The following is a 22,608-nucleotide window of genomic DNA, read 5'->3' on the forward strand; positions in this document are numbered from 1 at the left end:
AAGACTAATTCGTTTGTCATGTCGTCGTACAACAGTCAGTGTGGTATAGGCCTTGAATGGTAAATGGATGACCATAACCTTAATCGTTTCAATATGTGGCTCACAACCCCGTCTCCGGACACAATATATACTAGATTTCATCGGCAGATTCGGTGTACAATATTTAAAGGGGCGACGTGTCACTCTAAGCCCTAGTTGAACTCACAGATTTCAGACACGATAAGAGTATTGAGATAAGAAAGATATACCTTGTCGGCTTGATTAGTAAATCTTTTTGTATTGCGACGGTGTAGCTCTGACATGAGAAAGTTAATGGATCAATACAATCAACCACAGTAGAACTACGTTCAAGTTTTCAGTTAAAATTTGTATTTTTTAATACTTGCTGATGATTTTATATGCGAATTTCCGAAATTCCGTTGCCTGTACAAGGTATAAACCTAGTCGGTAACAGAGATACGAAATTGTAAAAAAACTTAATTACCGGAATTACAGGGTCTAGTCCAATCAATAAAAATCAAACAAATCTTGCAAAAGTACCCATTGAATCAAATCTGACAATGGCTAAAAAAATGTTTTTGACTCTGGTGTTTTCGCAAAGAAATGGAGGAAAACTCGTTGATGATGCTGATGTTGAAGAAACGGCCTTTTATCATCACCAAACACATCTTCCCACAGATCATAATCTGCGACTTAACACGTTCTGGCACAATTTCTCCAGCACAATGAGATCAGTCATAAGTGCTTTAAGAGGAACCCCTTGGAGAAATGCCAACATTTCTTGGAATATTTTGCGAAGCTCTCAGAGAAGCTGTTGTGAAAACCATAGCACCGACGACTTCTTCTATGATCTTTTCGGGGAGTTCTGAACAGAAACGATTAAATGAACAGTTAAAATTTTTTATCCGGATATATCTTGGGGCAAACATACTAGTTTTACTTCAAAGAGAATATGAACACTTTAGACATATTTTGAAGAAAATCATCACTTGTATTCTTACAACGGGTTGTCTTAAATTAGCGTGGTGAGAAATAATTGCAAAACTCATCCCCAAAGGTAATCTTTATATATCCCCAACTGGATACACGCTATGCTTAGCAACCAACATCGGTGATTACCGTTAAGACAAGTAGAGATTAGGAAACTGAGAGTCTACTGATGTCCTCGAGGTTATATGCTGTCACTACTTTTATGTCGCCGATGGGTTGTTGAGGAAGCTTAATGAGCATGGATTTCCGACAGCTGGCTTTACTGAACATAAATGGTGCACAACGACAGGTTACAGTCGGAATTCTTTGACGCTGTAATTATAAAATTTTGGGATTATTCTTGACTCATGATGACCAACTGGTCAGCTCACATCGATTTCTGAATCAAGAGAGATTACAAGGCCTAGACGGATTTCTGGAAATCTTGGGGTTGTGTAAGATGGCCCTATTACATATATCTACATATACAACAATATTAAACAGCTATACTACCGATATACATTTTTGTCAAAAATGAGTTCACCGGTGCATAATATTGTGGATCATTTCAAAATTACAATGCACAAATGAAACTAACCAAATTAACTGTCCCATCCATGAGACTCAATTGAAGAGTACATTTTGAACAGCATTTTTCTTCTTGATTCAATATGGGACTTATATGCATAACAAGCATTACAGGTCCGTGGTGGGCGGTTGGCCTGAATGGGTGTGAGCCTTAAGGGGTGCTGAAACCTTGATCTACTTTATAAAATAAGTCAGGGTAAGTGTGCCATTTGCAGGTACACACTAAATTATTGTTCGAAAGTGAAACGGAAAAGGAAAGCAGATGTAAGGGGTGCGACACTGAGACTCCTCTAAAGTCGACAGAAGACCACGCTAGGACAGTGTCGTTCCCTTTCAGATTTATTCACAACAAATGGCGTTGTTTTCAAAAGTAAAGTGGAAAAAAGAAAAAAATAACGAACATATTGGGGTTGTACGTCACAAAATTTTCAACAAAAGTCTTCAAATTAAAAAATAGAGAAAATTTATCAAAATTTAATCGCTCATTTAATTTTTTCAGTTTCATAAAAACATAAGTGGGACAGATATGTGGTCATGGGCAATATAGAAGACCAGCTCCTTAAAGCTTTAACGAAGATCGTAGAGTAAGCTTGACCAAATATCACCTAGAGGAATCCATGCCAACCTCATGCCGTACCGTGAGAATTGCAGTCTCTTCGGAGCCGAGAGGAGTTCCACAATGTCACCAAGTTGCCGGTGGTCAACCTAGACCCAACCATACCCGCACTTAGTTTGATCTCTGGTTGAAATGTCACATGAATTTTTTTTGTTACTATTGTAGACGTTTTAACCTTAATTCGGCTCTTTGTCGAATTAGAGAAATCTATTTGGAAAAATCTATATGCGGGGTTAACAATCGAACCCAGGTGAGCTGCGTACAAAGCAATCCATTTACCAACTACGCTATGCTTGCCTCCTCACATGAGATTTTTGGTGTTCCTGGAATCGATGAAAATTCAAATTTCTAAGACCAGGAGCTTTTGTTTCGGCTTTATGTCAGAGCTTTTACGAGCTGTTTTATTGAAGGGGGGGGGGGGGGGGGGGGCGGGGTAGTCAAGAGAATCTCATCTTCCTATAGTTTCAGGATCATTAAAGGATGACCCCATATGGAGATCGTCAAGGCCCCTCCCTTCATGAGACAAAAAGCCTAATGATTTGTCGTGGTGAGTTGCGTTGCTCTTCTAAAAATTCTACAAATGAGTGTTTAGAGCATCTTGTAAGGAAGCGCTTCAGATTCCTCGAACACTGCTTGTACGCGGGCAATGATAATAGATCATATGGACTCTCCTCACGATAGCCACACTTTTCAAGATTCCCAATGCAAGAGTCATCCCAAAGATTCTTTGCGCATTTGTCACATCGAACCTTATTGTTACAATAGCCCATTGTCGAAGAAGACATTATTAAACGTAAAGCAGTCCCGCCAAAGGTCACCCGATACGAGTTTGAAAGGACACAATTTTGCCTCGTCCAACGTGATTTTCATTCAAAATCCTCGCACACTGGAGCAAGGCGTCATTGAAACAGCCAACCCCGTGCTTCAGTAGACCCACGCACAACAAACTCGAATCGGTGGCCACACCGCCGATTTGAACTGGGTGAGCGGGTATTTAAACTAGAGATGGTCGGTTTCGGGTTTTTTAACCTCGAACTTGAACCGAATCCGACGGGTTTTGGGTTCTGTAAATTTAAACTTCTCGGGTTCGGGTCGGGTTTCGGGTTTTCCAATTTTAATTTATCAGGTTCGGGTCGGGTGCGGGTTTTTGAAATTTTAAACTTGGGTTGGGTTCGTGCTTTTCGAATTTGGAATTTTCGGATTCGAGTCGGATTCGGTTTTTGAACAGATCACACCCAACCATTTCTTGACGCTGTTTACGTCTATTTTACCACCATTGAATCGCTAGAATTTGTCATATTTTCTGTATGTCATTGTATTTTTTATTCATGTATAAAATTTCTTCTCTTCGGAGTCGCAAACTACACCAATTATTTTATATTTTAAACAATAAATGTTATGCGTCTAAAATCTCTATGCGATTTATTTTTCATGATAATCATCAATATACCAAATCAAAGTAAATTTGTCGGAAAATATTGGTTCAAGCGAGTGGAAAGCTACGGGAAGTAGAGACAATCTATCAACGATGGCACTCATATGGTCATGGTATTTGAACAAGCACTTTCTGCCAGATTGTCCTCGGGCTGGGCCGTTATGATTCCTTCATGAAAATACATGAATTTCCATGATTTTAGGGAATTGATCGTAAAAATTTTGTGTGGTCTGTTCAAGCCATGAGCGGATTTGTAGAAACTTGGAGTCGTTCCGAGAACTCCACTGGAGAAGTCGCAGCATCTCTACTGGCGCGCATACCGGACCAGCTAATGATGTGACATCAAGAACGCGTCAGAGAATCTTGATTGACACCCTTCGACATAAGCTTGACCGTACCAACTAGTAACGCGGGTGACGTCGTGTAAACTGTCGAATACGAATTGCCAATTAACATAGCTTAATTTAATACATGTAATAAATTATACAAAATTCCTCTTGCAGGAATGGTTTTCGATAAAAAATAGAAATTTTGGTTAAGTGCGACGGGCAAGGTTGTTTGAATCTGTCATCATTATGCCTCTTGTTGCTCCATGCGTTAGCCGTCGATTTATCCTACTTTCAGATATCGACGATTTATAAATTTCTTATAAATTACAAATTCGACGTTCAATAATAGTAAATATAAATGCCAATTCCTCTCGCCAGATATTTTTTTTCCCATAGGCAGATATAACTGGACGCGTATGATGCTACTTCAGGTTCGAGTGATTGAATAATTCGTTTGAAAGAACCTTAGACACTTTTGGATGAGCCTTGGATCCAGCTCGGGTGCTTAAAATTAAAAATCTTTGCGATCTTTAGTTGATTTTCCGCATTAACATGTCCGGCTCAGATCGGGTTATATATCTTCAGCATATACGTACAGCAAAAATGAATCCATTCCGCCTTGTGCAGAAACGAAAAGTTTCCATATGTTTGGCTCTAGAACCGTATTTCCATAAAGGGATCTATGTTGGAAAGCTACTTAATCCCGTCTTCGTAGCTTTCTACAAAAACGGCATGACAAATCCACATGAAATGCTTCGTATATGTATACTTACGAATAGTGCTACACATGTCTTACATTCAATCTCACTACTCGCGATATTTGTGCTGTCACTGTCAATATGACTGCTGATAACATAAACAGGAAATACGTTCAATTTGAAAGATACTGAATTGATGGAATACTGAATCAGCATATACTCAATAGAGGAAATCGCCCAACATTTGCACAATTTGGCAGAGAAGAGGTGTTAGATGTAACTCTCTGCTCCAACAGTATTGCGCATGAGTTGGAAAACTGGCTCGTCCGAACGAGTTCAAACCATCGCCATTTGTTCATTATTACTTCATCTTTGATCATTAAAACGTCTTCCTAGATATCGTTACATATCGTAATCCCAAATCTACGAACTGGGACCTCTGCAAAGATTATGTTTTACGAGTATTGCTATTCTTCAAGTGACTTAGATGTGGCCATGCATAAAGCAATCACTCATAGTAACAGCACACAAGAAGCTTGTTCTTGGAGAGACCGAGATTGTTAGACTCAAAAAGCTGTGTGCATACTCGTCTCATGAAGATGCAATTGACAACACTTTCCAGACTGTGCGGAGGCATCACAGAGAACTGCCTCTGAGTTCTTTTAAGGTAGTTCTAATTCTTGGGCATTTTCTCGTATAGTTGCGATAACCGAATCGATCAAATGGACGCTTGAAAACCTTCTATGGATCATATTGATAAAACACAAGATTCGTTCTTGGGTTGCATCTGAATATGCCAACCATTTACGTAGCTTGCAAAGTTGCGTTCAAACAAAAACTTTTCTGTCGGATGTGAGTCCGAAAATGTCAAAGAATTTGCTGCATTTTTCCAAGCACAATTGCAGTATTCTAGCCAGAACACTGACCGGACATTGCAAACTCAATTATCACATCGCTACTATTCAGCGTGCTGAGTGTTATTTGGGTGATCTTTGTGAATACAATAATTTTCTTGCGTATCCGGAATTTCGGTTCTCCACATATAGATGAACCTATGTACAGGGAACTGAACCGCAAGGATATGTTATTGTTGTTAGTTCAGCTATAGGCTTTATCAGTAGGGTTCAGTATTCCCTCGGGAGTGAAGAATCCAGACTAAGATTATTTCGTGTTGTGATTTGTGTTGTCATTTTCCATTTCCCTAACATTCTCTTTCATCCGATAGTCAACTCACGAATAAAATATGACGATAACGTGGTGGAAAACTGCGAAATTCATGGAAATTGTTTATATGTCGGATTTTTTAATTGATTTAGTTGAACTAGTTTTTAGAAACAGAAATAGCTTCATGAATGTAAGGTTTATTATTCATGATTTCCGGAAATCGGTCACGATTATCGTAAGCCGTTCAGTTCACGAAATCATAATTTTTTCATGAATTTTGAACCCATTTTTTCCCGTCTAGAGGCATTACAAAATACTGTGTGTATGGGATAGAATTTTGGTTAAATTTTTGGCATTCGCCCTTTACGATTATCGGAGCAATTGAACACCCGGCCACTCGAAGATTCATTAAGTGTCCGAATAAACGTTAGAATAATTTTATGTTTCGAATTCATCTCGTCAGTATCTAGTACCAACAAAGGGCTAATTAGACGCTAAATCGAAATTAGCACCAAAATTAGCACTAAATAGTCTTACAACTTGCGTGAACGCCTAAAGCAACTGTCTGATTCCGCGTGATATCTCGAGAAGAAAGCACAGAAAAGCTTTGCATATAGATATCCTTCGGAACCAGATGGAGGCTTTGGAGTTAATGTCAAACTAGTACCAATAATTGGGATTTATCAACTTCCTAATGGACTCAGTTCGTTTTAATGGCCAATTGGTTTTGCCAATAAGTGAAAATGTAGAACAGTCAAAATATAGGTTTCGCTCTGAAACATTCTCCGAGTGACATCGGGTAATTTCAACCCCACTCACTCCATCTCACGTTTTTAATTGGCACGATTTAGAGAGAGAGAGAGAGAGAGAGAGAGAGAGAGAGCTTCTGTTTTAAACGTGTGACGTTTGGCTGAAACTAGATGGTTTTATAATGGATGAATGTTTCTACACAGATATCCATTCTAAATATTATTGGTTCAAGAACCAGCATACATCGAACATCAAATTTTTAACCATCACTTCTTAAGCGGACCCTACACGAGCAGAAATATTGACAATAAATCATATATTGATCAATATATTGATGGTGTAAGGTCTTTTTGGAAATATTGATTCTGTAGAATTTAAATGGGATTGATGGATTGAAGCAGTCTTGTCAATGTCATTATTGACAATATTTCTGTCTCGTGTAGGGTCCGCTTTACAGTTTCGCAACGCCTGACGGCGACAACTTTTCGCTTACGTACATGAAGCGGAGCAAACACTACAGTAACACGCATTCGCTCGCAGGGATGAGACAAGCGCGTGTCTACTGCGATAAGATAGGAAACAACCCCGGTGTATAAACAACTCCCGTGATAACGCAAGGTATCAGTATTATGTATTATATGTATGACTTTGTGACTCATTTCATATTGAGCAATTCCAGTTAAACTAGTATTCGAACAAGGTACCGATCCAACTATATAAAAAAAAAAATATTATCAATCACATTCAAATTATTTTCTTAACTAGAGACGAATTGTTTTCTACAAAGGACACTTAATGAGTTTAAAATTTAAAGAAATTACCAAAAAAAATGTGTCAAATTATCTGTGAGTTCAATCTTCTCATTGGCTTCGAGAAACACTTCCCAAATTCCCACAGACAACCGTAGCAGTTTATGAACTTCGACCAAGCCGCTTTACAGTAGTTGTTGACGAGTATGAAATAAATAATGGAACTTCGAATAATCTCCTCTGAGAATATGAAATGAATGATGTGACAAACACACAATGACTAACTACTTCTACCGAGCATTACATGTCCACCTATACATTCGAACAGAATATGTACAAACAATAGAAAGATGAAACAGGCACACAGAGAAACAGCAATCACAGACAGAAAGAGAGGGCGAAGAGCACAACTAATACAAGGCTCCATCGACCACCAGACAGGGGACTTTCGTCCAATCGCTCAGTTGTCGCTATTAGCTAATACCTCCTTCAGACGCTGGTCCAGCACTCTAACTTGGCCGCCGTACGTTTCCTCCCGTTGCGTGGCCTGGTGGATTTTGTTTCACGATTCCGGATATCGATTTCGTTCGATGTTTTATGTGTTGATGTGTTATTGCATATTTGGTTAGCGTTATATCATTCGCACACGGCAGCAGAAAGGGGTTAGGCGATCACAATTGCATTAAAAAGAAAGGAAAAATAGAACAACAATCAAAAAAGATCATTCGATTAATCATTGCTTGGTGTCGCACTGCTGAGTGAGGAACGTCGAAAGTCGTTGTAATTGTCCTCCGGTACAACGGTGTGCTCCCTGTCCTAAATGATAACAGCGACAAAAATCACAACAACCAATCGCGTTTCAAAGTTCAATTGAGCTGTTATTGGATGACGCAAACGCATAAACACACACAGAAACGGCAGAAAAATCGACAGAAAACTAATCCTTTTTTTGTGTGTACCTCCTTTAGACGAGTGGTGAGGGTCTTGATTTGGTTCTTGTACTCCTCCTCACGTTGGTTAGCCTAATTGTAAGTTGTGGTTTTATTTTACCATAAATGAAGTCAAAAAGGTCGTATTATGTTTGGAATCGAAAAAAATAAATAAAAGAAAACGAAAACGTCAAAAAACCGTGAAAAATGTTATCGTAAAAAATGCAACCATTTCAGAAAACAGGGACTTTTACTATTTTTTCCTATTGTTGGAGGGTCAAACGTTGGTTGTACATAGTGGCATTAAGTTGTAGCGAATGAGTAATCCTTTGAGAAACGAGTAGAGCATCGGGAAAGAAACTTGATATTTAATCGTAACAGTATTCATTACAACGACAGGTAGTTTATCGCATTTTTTTCTTCCTTAGTAGGCGTCGACCTTACTTTTTAACTTTCAATTGGGTTCTTTACTGAAACAGTTAACATCACTTTTCTTGACAGTTCGCTTGTACTTGTAAACACATGGACTAAAAAAAGTTTGTGGACGACTAGATTCGCTCTAAGTAAATCGTAAATATTTTTTCTAAGTCCATGTAAACAGTACAAGAACTCTCAGTTCATTTGTGACGTCACCGCAAAATATTCAATAAATTGCGAAAAGTTGTTGATAATGCAATAACGAGGCGTGATAATTTTGCGGCCGCGAACCAAGTGGTCTATCAAGTTCATCCCCCGATGAACTACTCGATCCCTTCGATGTGTGTGTATTTCGTCACAAGAAAGCAAGCATTGAATTCACAACAACGAGCTTCCCTGATCTTGCTTTCCTGTGTCGAGTGTCGTATCGGATGCAAAATGTCTTCGTCCCTAACACTGAAAAAAAATATAACGAAAAACGCATGTACAAGATCGTTCATACCTTTTCTTCCGACACTTCCAGCGACTTCAGGTTGTTACCGACAACGCGGAGTTCCTCCTCAAGCTCAACGATCTTGCTGCAGGTGGTTCATCCGGTTTTTTAGAGTGCGACAAAAAGAAGAAAGAACAAAATAAAAGATCAGCTAAAGTGGCAGATATCGATCGCGCAATGACAGATCGAAGCAGGGCAAAAAATCGATGCAAGGTAACGGATCAGCACCGGCGAGACCTTCGCATGTCTTCGCACTTGACTGACTTTGTTATCCGATCGGTACCTCTTTCCCCTGCGCCGATCGTATCCAATCAGCGAAAATATACTGGTTATTCTTAGAGCTAAGGTTAGGGGGAAAACCGAGCACATCAAGCACAAACCTTTCGTTCATTTCAACCTTCTCTTCGGAACGTTCCAGGTCTTGTTCCATAAGGACGAGCTTCCTGGCCACCTGTAGGTCCAGTTCATCCAACAGGGCATCCAGGTTGGAGGACGGCATTGTTTTTTTACGCGGGGTTGCACACAAAACACACAGGGGAAGCGCAGCAGCAGCAGCAAGGTTTTGTTGTTAGCGGAGGCCGTTTCCGTTTTGGTTTCGTTTTTGTGGATGTTGGCAAGTGTTGATTGGCCCGAGTGTAATGCGTGTTGGTTAGTTGGTTTTACGACAACGATTGGCAGCAGATTTAAACAATAACAACAATGCAATCATCGTAGCCATCCGATTTAGTTTCGGGTGGTTTCAAAATCGACAAGAAAAAAATTGAGGTTAGAAAAAATCACACAACGGGGTTATTTGAAAACAAAACCGAGGCACCGATCGAACTGGTGTCGTCTTGTACGCGGATAGAGGACACCAGTTCGGTCTGTTCACTTCGGTTTTTCGTAGAACATTCTTACGAACTAAATTAGTAAATAAACACTTCTAGCTAGCTAAATATTTGCATTTGGTTTGTTTTTTCTTTTCTGTAGTATAAAGTGTTAGGTTAAACAACAAATTATTTGAAGGAAAAGTTTTTTTTCGATCGCAGTTCCTCTCGTGGAGTTTCGCTGGAAACGGCTTGTTGTTCGAAGATGAATACAGTACAGTTTGTTTGCGAAATATTTGAAAAATAAATCAGATACTAAAAAATATGTAGGGTGAACAATCACTTATTCATCTTATTAATCAGAATGTCACACTATTGGATTGTTTTAGGAACATTCATAAAATAATTTTAACCGGATTAGAAGCACTGAAATTCCTTTCGGGACCATCCATATATGACGTAGCATTATATGGGGGAGGGGGGAGTTTTGTATTTTGTGATGATGTGTGACGACAGGGGGGGTAGGGGGTCATGTCATGCTACGTAGCTTTTTTAAAGGGGAATAGGAGTTGACCTGATGTCACTACAATCTTACCCGTTTCATCTAACTAATATCGTTTTTGTTTTTTTTTAATTTTTTACGGGGACAACGAGGGGGGTGAGGGTTACCGTCAAGCTACGTAATTATCAGGAAGGGGGGGGGGGGGTATATGGAATTTTGTGACGAAATGCTACGATGGGGGAGGGGGGTGTTAAAAATCACTCAAAAAATACTACGTCATTTATGGATCATCCCTTCGCAGAATTGGCTGCCCACATCAACACCTTTGGATCGAATTTCGAGTTGCTGGTATATTTAACATCCTCTGGTGTTTCTTCAATATTGTCAGTAGAACAACCATCGTTTCCACTTAACTTATGGTACAACAATTTACAGTACGATTCATCGTCCAAAATGACAAATTTTCCATTCAGAAAGTGTTTACGGTGATGTGTACGGCAGCAAATAGGTATTTTGACGAGTTAAATCGCTGAATATTTCGGTACTCGCTTACGTTTATGATAAATTACATTTTTCTTCAAAATACAGTTGACAGCAGAGCTATAAAATTTTTGGGACAATTAGCGCGTCATTTTTTAGCAATTGACTATACACTTATCATTGTTCTGCCTCTAATTTTTGTGATAGCCTACCACATTTACCCTTTAAAATATGAAAAATAATAACATGCGCGATTAACTTGCCTTTGAATACTAAAAGAATGTTTTATGTACTGAGTCGTCAAAACAGGTTGGCGACAGATTTACGTAAATCCAACTTGTACGATATTTTATTTATAAACAACTGCGTAATTTAAAATTAATGGAGCAGTAAGAGTGCAGTAAAGTGAGACAAGTGTATTGGTTGACAATTTTGTGCTCGTTTGAGCAGTACAATAAATGCCTGAAATTAGTCTAAAAACTTTACGAACAGATGTTAGTTATAATTCAAGTTTTATTGCCCCTGTGAAAAAATTTAATGCCAAATTGAATTTCACCTCTACCGCTGCCTGTACAGGCCTATCAATCAGTACCGTCTTTACGTATGGGCACACCCGCACTTAGGATGAATATAAAATCATTAGACTATATTTCAAAAAATAGTCGCACTCAATAGTTCATAACTTTTTAGCGTGTGGGTAGCAGTAGATGGCAAGTAATTCGGAATCACCCATTGCACCGTATCCCATGTGTTCTAGATCTTTAAAAAGCATCAAAGCGCTCTGCATGACTATTGAACCAATTCAAACGTCGGGCCAACATTTTGAATCAAGCTTCAAATTATGTTTAACAATAACGAAAAATTTGGTATACCATTTATACAAAGTCAAGAAAACACCAGACCTGGAGCCAATCAACAAGAAAACCTTGTTTGACAAGCGATCTGCGAATGTGGCAAAATATTCATTTCCTCGTCAAATCCGGGTCTGTTGACGAACAAACGAATCCACATGGAAGCATTCAAAAGCTACTTCGTGAGGTGTTACGAAGGCTCGACACTGCCGAATTGGGCATGTTTCGCTATGCCCTGTCAGTCTTAGACTGGCACAGAACCAATAATGTTGTTTTTGCATTAAACTCTGCCGTATCAAAATTAATTAGGCCGGCAGATGTGCGTGCATTTGAGAACATTTGAAGAACCTCGAATATTTAGTAGAGTTATAAATATTCCTGTTTTGTGTCGTGTTCTCATTCTTGTGCTACCGAAATAAATTTAATTTAAATTATAATTTTAAAATTCAATTTAGACTTGATAAATTCAAAACCTCAGTTTATGGACAAATGACGAAAGGTAAGACATATTAAGTATCGCGGCAACGTGCACTCGTCATCTTTTATATTTCCACTGTTTTACATTACTGGCATTAAAATGAATTGTACCGATCATATTGATAGATTCGAGTAATTTTTATGTTTTGTTTCGAAAGCAATTTTAAACAAACTTTACGTGACAACTAAGGTATTGGAGTGGGCGTAACGTAGTTGGTAAATCGATTACCTTGTACGCAGCGCACCTGGGTTCGAGTCCCGACCCCGCACGTAGGGTTAGAAATTTTTCATAAGAGAATTTTCTAAGCCGAAGAGGCGAATGACCTTCAGGTTAAGACCTCTATAATCGAAATAAAAAAAGGAAAAAAAACTAAGGTATTCACCGCTTCCTATATAGAATAGTGTACAAGTTAATGGCTGTCTTCAAAACACCAATTGAATAGGGATACTGTTGTTATTTTTTAAAATACACCATGATCGCTTTCTACACTTCCCCGAATCGGTCACAATTATCGAATGCACAAAGTGTCTGTCGGAATATATAACAAAAACCTACCTTACCAAAAATTCTTGCAAAAAGAGCCAATATTTCAATCTTTCTTTCTGTTCCGTCAGAAAAAATGCGAACAAAATTAACGAATCTAAAGGTGATTCGCGCGCTTATTCTCGAAATAGTATCGATTGATTTCAAAGGTTGCCAAATTCGGCCAACCGTAAGGGAGTGAAATATTGATTGAAAGAAAATTGTGCCATTTCCAACATCGGAAGTCGACTCTATTTAGTTTCATCATTTCAGGAACATCAAGAAGCTTTCATATAAAGAACAATACCAAACGACACAATGTAAATGAGCATGTACTAACTACAGCAGGTATTCCAGAAACAGAAACAACAGTGCGCTTCGTTTACTGTTTCAATTATTAAGTATGTACGATGAAATTTTTGCTATTCTGGTCTACGTTTCAATGATGGACGATTAACCCATCCTACTCCAACATTCATCCTTTTTGATAGAGGCAAACAAGGTCTTACAACTATGAAGGTAGGATTATATCTTCTGGAGAGACTACAGTTCATTACACTATACGCAGCTCGCCTGAGTTCGAACACACCACCGCATATAGTGTGTTTGTCCGTTTGCCACTACTGATCAGATCGGTCAGAAAAAACAATAACTTCATTAGTTATACTCAAATCATCTGGCGGTTTTCAACGATATTCGGTCATCAGCAACGACATCTGGTTGGGGAAATCTCAACTCGTCTTTGTTCTTCATATATTTTGAATCCCACTTTATTTCTTTAAAGGATATCAATACGGTTGACTGATTTAGCTCAAATTTGCTAAAGAGTCTCATAGAGTAGAAATGGAATCATCTTTGATCGTACTTATACTCACACAACTATTTATACCTATTAAAATATAGGAGCTCCTTAGCTCAATAGTGCTCACGGGACCCGAGTGGTCTTAAGGCGCTAGCAATCACATAATGTAAAATAACTACACGAGAAAAATATAGTTTAGAATTTGCCAGGTTATCAAGTCTTATGGATGGGATATATAAGGGGAGCAGAAAACAATGAACACCTTCGTCTCATCCCTGTATCGATTTCTATTTTCACTAAGATTCTATATTCCAATTTTGTGCTAAATCGACCGCGTCTAGCTACCAGAGCAACGTTTTTCATGGGATTTTCCAAAAATCAATTTGAATAAATTTCCACTTATTCACATTTTCACCACTAGGAGGCACTGCAGGCATAAAAACACCTTTAGAATTGAGATTCTACTAAATAGTTTTGCCTGCAACTCTGACAAAGACTGCCAATCGATCTAAAAACATTCGGAGAAGTTATTAAACTTCTAACAAAGTAGGTAGTAGTGCACTTGCTTTTGCGCAGTGCCAAACTGATTAGATTTCCTAAAAAATTTGGTTTAGCTATTAAATTATATGTTCGGAAGAATCTTACTACATCTTTGCGTCAAAAAATTGTAGTTGAGTAAAAATTTCTGAAGTGCCCCCTTCCTTTTACACAAAGTGGTGAATTTAGCAAAATATGTTTTTTATTTTATTGTTTGGGTACCCCCAAACAACTTCGTGAAATATTTTGTCGATATTCGAAATATTTATAGTAGTTTTAGTTAATTGAATTAATTTATGCACCTTTTTATTATAATATTTTTTACAGCCAAAGCTTAATTTCGAAATGCACCAACTTCACTGGTGGTTTAACAACTGTTTAGTCTAGAAAACGTCGAAAAAAGGTTTAACAAATGTTAACTACCTATTTCTACTATTTTTTAAACAATTTTCCAAAAAAATGCATTTTTAAATTCATACGATATTCATACCGTTTAAGTTGTAAAATGTTGCATAATAAAAAGTATGTATGTATCAAGTATAATCGCACCACCTGGTTTCCTAAAACTGATTGATTGAGTCCGTCACACGCCATTTGTCAACCGAAACTCATCATTGCCAACTTTTATGCTTGTCCTTCAAGCGTGTCGCGGAAAGTACGGCAGGTTCGCTAAAGCAATGTTGGTCTAAGCGTGCCGTGGCGACCAGCGACTGTTTCGCTCGCGCGTTGTTTTTCGCATGCCGGGTAACACAAAAAATCAAATATTTTAAAAACCTTATGCTTGCTCAAAAATTTTATTCTTAGAATTAAAAGCTGATAATATATGCAACATTTTACAACTTAAACGGAATGAATATCGCGTGAAGAAACCATTTAAAACTGCATTTTATTGAAAAATTGTTTAAAAAATAGTAAAAATAGTTAACATTTCTTAAACCTTTTTTCGACATTTTCAAGACTAAACATTTGTTAAACCACCAGTGAAGTTTGGTGCAATTCGAAATTAAACTTTGGCTGTAGAAAATATTATAATAAAAAGGTGTATAAATTTTCAATTAACTAAAACTATTATAAATATTTCGAATAACGACAAAATATTTCATGTAGATGTTTAGGGGTAGTAACACAATAAAATAAAAACATGTTTTGCAAAAGTAGTGAACTACTTTGTGAAAAATGGGGGGCACTTCAGAAATTTTTACTCAGTTCAAAGCCGCTAAGATGGCGCCAATACTAGCTTTCGAGGGAAGTGACATAGAAAGTTCGTGTTTTCTACAAATGTAATAAGCCTCTTGCAGTAATTCTCCTGAATATGTTAGAACTATATTTCTCTCCATTAAAAAGTTAGTGACGGCGTCCTTGGCCAAATACAATTTTGGAATTAAAATTGGTCATCCAAAATATGGCGCAAAAACAATAAATCAAAAAAATGCAAAATAAATAAGTTTGATGAAATTGACTTTTAAACGATCACCGTGCGCTTTTAAACAGTATGCTGATCTAAATCGTCAACCCGTTACTGAAATAGTAAATACTATCTCTAATTAATTAAAATAAATTATAGTCGGTGCGTGATTTGGCTAACAAATCGGTAACCATCGTCAGAATTAATCAGCGTATCAAGAAACCGAAAAATCTAAAGACCTATAAAAGGCAAAAAACCATCAAAATGCAGAAAAAAATTGTATTCGTGAGTTTTGCAGCATACATTTTAATGGGCGATGAGACCTATCTGAACGAGGACTCAAAACTCCTTCCAGGTGTACACTATTATAATGTCGTCGGAGAAGGGAATGTTAAAGATGCGAATATGTTGATTCAAGTGGAGAAATTTGTATGATATGGCAAGCAATATGTTACTGCGGTTGGAAGTTAACCATTACCAGCCTTTATATGAAAAGCACAAAGTAAGTAGGTTGGTCTCAATTTGCTGACGGATTAGGGTGTAGATTTCGGTGAGAAAACCATCAATTCCCCAGCCTACCACAGCTACGGCCACATCGATACGGTAATACCGTATTTGTTTGTTGGTTTTCTGCCCTTTAGTGTTTTTAACCAATTTTGTTCTTAATGGAGTTTTCTCAATTTTCATATGGTTTTCACTCAATTTTTTCTACTTAAGGAGAAATATAGCAGGCTTGCTAAACCGAACCAAGCTTCGAATGAGAAGAGAAACAGTTTCGTGAATAAGTTATCTATATTCCCGTGAATGTCACTACTAGAAAACTAAAACTACAAGTTACTAATGATTGAAACTTTAAACAGGTTAATTAACAGATAGGTTAATTAATTACTTACGCGAGTTCTACGGATAAACAAAACGCACAAGGAGACTAAGCTAATGAGTTATCACCGTTATTCCTTTTCCCGCCGACTTCATGGTACTCATCATACACATGACTAATCAAGTCTATTCTATTTTGTTTTCGTTTTCTTACTAATGGTGTGGAAATTTTGTCATTTTTCTTTAATTTCTTGTAAATAAAGAAATATCACGTTTTTCGGGTCAATATGCATTAAATTCTCCACAGTGCCAAATGAAACACGTCTCTAGCAGAAAAGAAAATGTGCTTAAAGAATCGAAAATAGGAATAGAAATCAGAAAAAAATTTTTTACATAAGTCAACTAGTTTTGAGCCCATTAGCAAAAACAAAGCATGTACTGAACTCTTAAATTTATATTCATTTAAATTATCATTAATTTGAAACGCAATCTATCATAATGTAAAAGAAAAGAATGATCATGATGAACTCAACTAAATTCCAATGCAAATGACTTAAAAGAAACCACCGAATCAAAATCGCATAGAAAATGACCTATGGCTTTCTACTAAAAGCCAAAAAAGACAATGCAGTTAATGCAGAAAAACGACCCAGTTTTCATTGCAATGCCATCTCTGGAACTCAAACTTGCCTTAATGGCCAATTGTCTTCATGCCTTCACTCAATTGAACCCGAAAAAGATAACAATCACAAAACTCGCAAATCATTTCTAGTATGCACTGTATTCATCTGCTCACAACGGGGAGGCTGAAAAAGAAGTTTAATATATGCAATATGCACGAAATTACGCTGATTTCTTTCTTTTATAAATTGTTGATGAATCTTTACTATCTTCAATTGTATGCCATTGAGAGAAGCACGGAGAAAAGCTCGATAAAAAATGTGGATCTCTGTATCCATGAAAATGTGAAATTTATGTTCCAGTTTTTTGTAATGGAATGTTGATATCTGTCAGTATTCGGTGTTTTACCGATTTTCATCAAAATTAAAGAGTGATCCACCAAATAGAACTAATCAATTTACATTCACCTAATTGGCAAACAATTGAAGATAAAAGGTTCGTGACGCACCTGAAAACGGTAATAATTCGAACCTTATGATTACAGTGGTAATGCAAATCACACAACGACAGCAGCATTTGATTAATGTTGGTACGGGTATCTGTTTTTACAGCACCACACTCAAACAAACAGAAGACTAAAAAATCGCGACAACACAAAGTTAGATTTTTTTGTTTAGCACAACCAGGACGCAGCCGGCAAACAACGGAACAACGTACCCTTCACCGGCTTCGGCACGCTCTTCAGCACGCTCCAAATCGGCTTCAACCATGGCCAATTTACGAGCGACCTGTCATCGATTACAATGGAAATAAACGAGGGAGAAAAAAAGGAAATAATCAAGAATTTAGAGGCTTTGAACGGATTCTTGACACGAGAGTCAAACACTGCAACACTCTATGACACAATCCATGCGATGAGTCTCCGACATAGGTCCACTCTGCGAACAGGTTACGTTTGTGGGAAAGGAGAAAAGCTTCGGTGGAACACAAGTTAGTGGCGTTGAATACGGTAAGCATGTTACCTTGATAATGTTTGCAAGCAGCTTGAGACGATTTTTACACCTTACGAATCGCTCTTTCACTCAGAGAAGTACAAATGCCAATCGTAGATTTACGTAGTCCTACTTCCAAGATCCTCAGCGATTCCTCTTTCGTGATGCTTTGCTTATGTCAAACCCATTATGGAATTATTTTTCGGATATTAAACAACGAACTGCATTTATTCACCAAAAAAGATTGTTTACATTTAATGACAGATTCATGAATAATCTTCCGCTGTAAATTGTGGGTTTATTGTACCAAAATGCCTTTAAATTAATTACAAAAATGATTTTCCTTTAAATTAAGAATCGGCTTCGAAGTCGAAATTGAAGGTCAAGTTCCACCACAGAATATTGTACCAAGGCATCGATTTGTTGTTACAGCAGGGATATTTCAATTACACATTATCATTAGGCTTGGATTTGGCCTATCATAGCATAGTTTATCAAACAGTGCCCAACTTCCACCGACTAGTAAAGTGTTGTGGGAAACAGAATCAAATCGAAACGACCTAGATTTAGAGAGTGAGAAGTAGTCTCACTTCGGAGTGACACCGTAGCGATTGACTTCAAACAATGCCATGCCCGCTCGTCTGTCCGTGAGGTAGAATATTTTCTTAAGTCAACGTTATACAGGTTATGCATGACGTTCGGCCAAGGCAGAAATTTTTATTATAAGTAAAGCTTTGAACCTCCGGCACTCGCGCCGTTGTATTTTGTGCAAAACCTTCAGAAAATCTAACGAAATATTCTTTCAGCACCAGCGGCTGCTTATTCGGGGAGCCATACGCGCGAGTACCGGAGGGTTAAGCTGGCATGGCGTTGATTTCAGTACCACCGAGTACATAGACGAGGTATGTCTACACCATATTACATTGGGTACTAGACATAAGTCTATACGTGTCTCGTTTAAAAGTTTACTTTTAAAAGTCATATTTCAAATTCCCAAATTTAGTCAAAACGAATATGTAAACATATACTTATTTCACTAATTTAGTGAGTATTTCTAAATTTAAAATAATGCATATACTTTTTTTAGATTAATAACGATAAAGAGGACCTCCTCATCAGTGGTTAATTAAAAGGGTGTTCTTAGGATTTTTTGAACATGAAAGCAACAAGAGAAACAACACCATATTTTTTTTTAATAAATGAAAATCTCGGATTTATAAACAATCTCGCGCAGTAGCTCGCCGCGGACAACTCAATCTGTGTAATTTTTAGCCGTAACAAAAAAGTGAAATATTTCCTTATTCGGAAGGCTTTTTTGCACAGGATAAACTATTATGGTGATTGTAGGATGAAATTTAAAATATTTGAGAATTTTTCTCTACTAAGGAGAAATATAGCCTAGTACATCTTGCATTGGCTTGCTAAGCCAAACCAAATGTTTCGATTTCATTAGTTCTCATCAGCTTAAAATGAGCTCCCTTTCTTGCGGGGTATCACGATTGACTAGGGGTTTGCTCAGGAACACAAATTGTGTCTCCGTTTTTTGATACTAGCGTCAATCCGGTGCTAGCTTTATCCTGTCACTAAGTTAGTGTGTGTCGGATTCTGATGAAACGAAACGCAAATTCTATAACTAATTCAAAATCAGTGAGAAAGTTGTTATTAAAAGTGATAGCAACTTTGTTACAAGTCACAAATTTTTGCCGAGAATAGAACCTGCGCCCACGTCTGTCGTAAGAGGCGACTAACTAGGTCAAGGTATTGATCCGTACCGAAGACTTAATCTGGACTGACCTTAAAGTTTTGCATCATAGCCTTTATCCATTCTATATTGAGTGAATCACTGAAATATAGTCACCTTTTCTGATCCGCTATTCCCGACTGTGTACCAATGTTTTAGGCTTCTTCTGGCGGTTGTACAATAGCCGTAAAGGATGAAGTCTAATTCTACACTAAGCAACAGTATGTATTAATATACCGGCCATTCCACGCCAAGGTATAACTAACAAAGCTTTGATTTAAAAACCGTATTTAAAAAAAACTTTCAAGTAGTATTTTTTTTTTAATTGGCCTAAGATGAAGCTGTCGAATTACCCAAAAAGTTTTTTGTGTGGCAAACGTTCTGTAAATGTGTCAAAATAAGCCAGTTTTTTTTAATCCGGAACCGTCAAATCTACATTGACGAATACCTCCAAAAGTGACTTCTTGAGGTCTCATGAAGGTCTGCCATAAGCTTTGTAGCGGTAAACATTTGAACACTCCAGAATATCACTCTGTCAGAAAATGTAGGGTCATCAGAAGCTAAAACTTCGTAAAATCGCACAACTGGTCTTTCCTTAAAAATCATCCAGTGCAGTACTCTGCATCATTCTTTCGAGTTTAAACCGCGCATATGGTAGTCGGTCTTATTGCTCTTTTCCCATACATTCTTCTTCTGAGCCGCCGATCGATCAAAAGCCTATGTCGTTGTGTTTATTATATTTTTGACGCATGTCGTTTGTAATTTAGCATTTAACCCAATTATGGAAACGTGTCTGATATGGATAGTGGAGATGCCAACTTGTCATTTACATTTCTCAGTGAATTTCTTCACATTTATTTGGGATATCTTTTATACTTTCTATCAGTCTTCCCATATACACATCGCACACAATGTTCGCTCATATTAAAAACACACTTCGTGTACGAACTCAAACACACTATTTCGTACCTAAACACGTGCACATGTTCACCTGCACAACCCAACCCCATGTACGTACACAGTGTGCGTACACATAGGTTTGCGGTACTATTTTTCTCTTTCTCGCTCTCATCATCACCAGCGTTGACTTTTTTTGCCTTGTGCAAATCGTTCTCGTGTACGCACCCGGTGTACGTACACGGATGTTTGAACTAGAATTTGTACACCGTTCGCTTGGGTTCGATGTTCGAAGCGAACCTGTACATCGAGACGAAGAATGTTTGAGGTTCAACGCGTGCACGAAATTTTGTACACAGGTACTAAATTGTCGATTTCATGGGAAGTCTGCTTTTTGTTCGCTTGCTTTGTAGTGCAAGCTTTGGAAATAATCATTGAAGTGTTAATAAGAAGAAATACTCCCGATGGCCAGCCGTTCGCAGCTCAAATTGCTCGTTTCTAATTATCGGAAATTGCCCGCGAGCGACTTTCGTACATATTGCTAAGATCGTATGTAACGCCCCGCGAAAGAATAATGCCTATTCGATCGACAGATCTAAAATGAAAAGACAAAGCGCGTGAGTACTTAGCTTAATCACAATATCTACCAAGATATATCCTGATTCATTTCCCTACCTACTAACGCCAATCCCATCCTGCGACACTTGTGCATAATGCAGAGAATTCCTCGATCATAGTAGTCACAAGTGTTGAACTAACATTCCTTCCCATCCCAAAATTGACCAGCAAGGGCGTGTCCATCTACGTTGTTGATCATACCTTAATTTTAGTATGCTTAGGTTGCACATTGAGTATGATGTACTACTTCCAAGTATCATACAATTTGTTCAATATACAATTTCAATAGGCTTTGATCGATCACGGGAAACTCACGGGCGGTCAACTAAGCTAAGCTAAGCTAAAAGTGATAGCAACTTTGTTACTCCAACAAAATTCGCCTTCAGAAGTTCTAAAAGAGCTTGTAATGTAACAAAATGTGTGGTAAATGGAAGCTGTCATCAATAGCGTCAATCAGCCATTTCCATCATTTACAAAAGTTTCCAAACTGCAATTCTCCAATAGAAAATTCTACTTGAAAGTTTAAAAAATTGGGTGCAGGACGTTATAAACGTCAAGAACGCTAGGCATGCATACGTTAGGCATACTGTGTGATAGACATAATCAACGATTCGTATAATTTACGTTAAGCACAACGGACAATTGGCTCAGAGTAAGTTAGACAGATGGACAATAGGCATAATTTACAAACTCTGGGGAGATTTCTATAGGACCAAGGTAACATTGAGAGCCTCTCTTTGTTAATTTTCTCTTTCAATTGTTACGACGTCGCAGTACAACTTATCACTAATTTTCTATTTCATTTCCAAATAAGACAGATTTTACTAAAATATTATACAAAGAATTAAGGAGTAAATGTTGAAGCTGGAATACAAATGTTATAGTTACGAAACAACTTTGTTTGATTGTTCAAGTTCACGAACAAATCTTTTGCTTACTTGGATAAAAAACCATAAACATAACGGTTGGCCATTCGTTGAATGAAAAACCACCCACTTTTCCATTGTTCATTTCATGAGCTGTTCTTCAAGATAAACATGATCTACTTCGGCAATGGTAACATGTATGTGTGTGAGATCGTATCAAAAGAACTGTGATTTCAGTATTTTTTAAATAGAATTGACATCAATATAAAAGCAGGAGAGTGTTAACTCTATTTTGGTCCTGCCCCAATTGTCACACTAATTGTTAAAAAAGGGCCTGCCATCTTTATTTAGTGCGTTGGCTTAAATCGTTGGACGAAAAATTGCATACCCGCTTTGGTTATACACGATAGTTCACATTTTCACCCGATGTTTTTTTGCCTTTCTCATATAAAGAAAGGCTATGGAATCACTCTAAAAATCGACTTTTTAACCGAAGCCCAGGGTGTCATATACCATTAGATTCAGTTCGTCGAG

The 22,608-nt window shown here is 37.7% G+C and overlaps 1 protein-coding gene across 32 annotated transcripts in view; it reads right to left on the reverse strand.

Annotated features, from left to right (window-relative positions):
- The window catches only part of LOC131684033 (tropomyosin-2), a 155,935-nt gene that overhangs the window by 29,323 nt on the left and 104,004 nt on the right, over positions 1–22,608 (reverse strand). For 13 of the 32 annotated variants that reach the window (XM_058966522.1, XM_058966518.1, XM_058966519.1 and 10 more), the window contains 3 exons: positions 17,678–17,748; positions 9,147–9,222; positions 7,783–7,845 (listed from right to left, as the gene is read on the reverse strand). In XM_058966522.1, coding sequence (XP_058822505.1) covers positions 7,783–7,845; positions 9,147–9,222; positions 17,678–17,748 — 210 coding nt within the window. Of the gene's footprint in view, positions 1–7,782; positions 7,846–8,257; positions 8,321–9,146; positions 9,223–9,517; positions 9,589–17,677; positions 17,749–22,608 lie in introns of all 32 variants that reach the window. The other 19 variants (XM_058966507.1, XM_058966513.1, XM_058966533.1 and 16 more) reach the window with 5 other exon arrangements.

This window comes from Topomyia yanbarensis, chromosome 2, assembly GCF_030247195.1.
Source record: "Topomyia yanbarensis strain Yona2022 chromosome 2, ASM3024719v1, whole genome shotgun sequence".
NCBI classification, from domain to species: domain Eukaryota; kingdom Metazoa; phylum Arthropoda; class Insecta; order Diptera; family Culicidae; genus Topomyia; species Topomyia yanbarensis.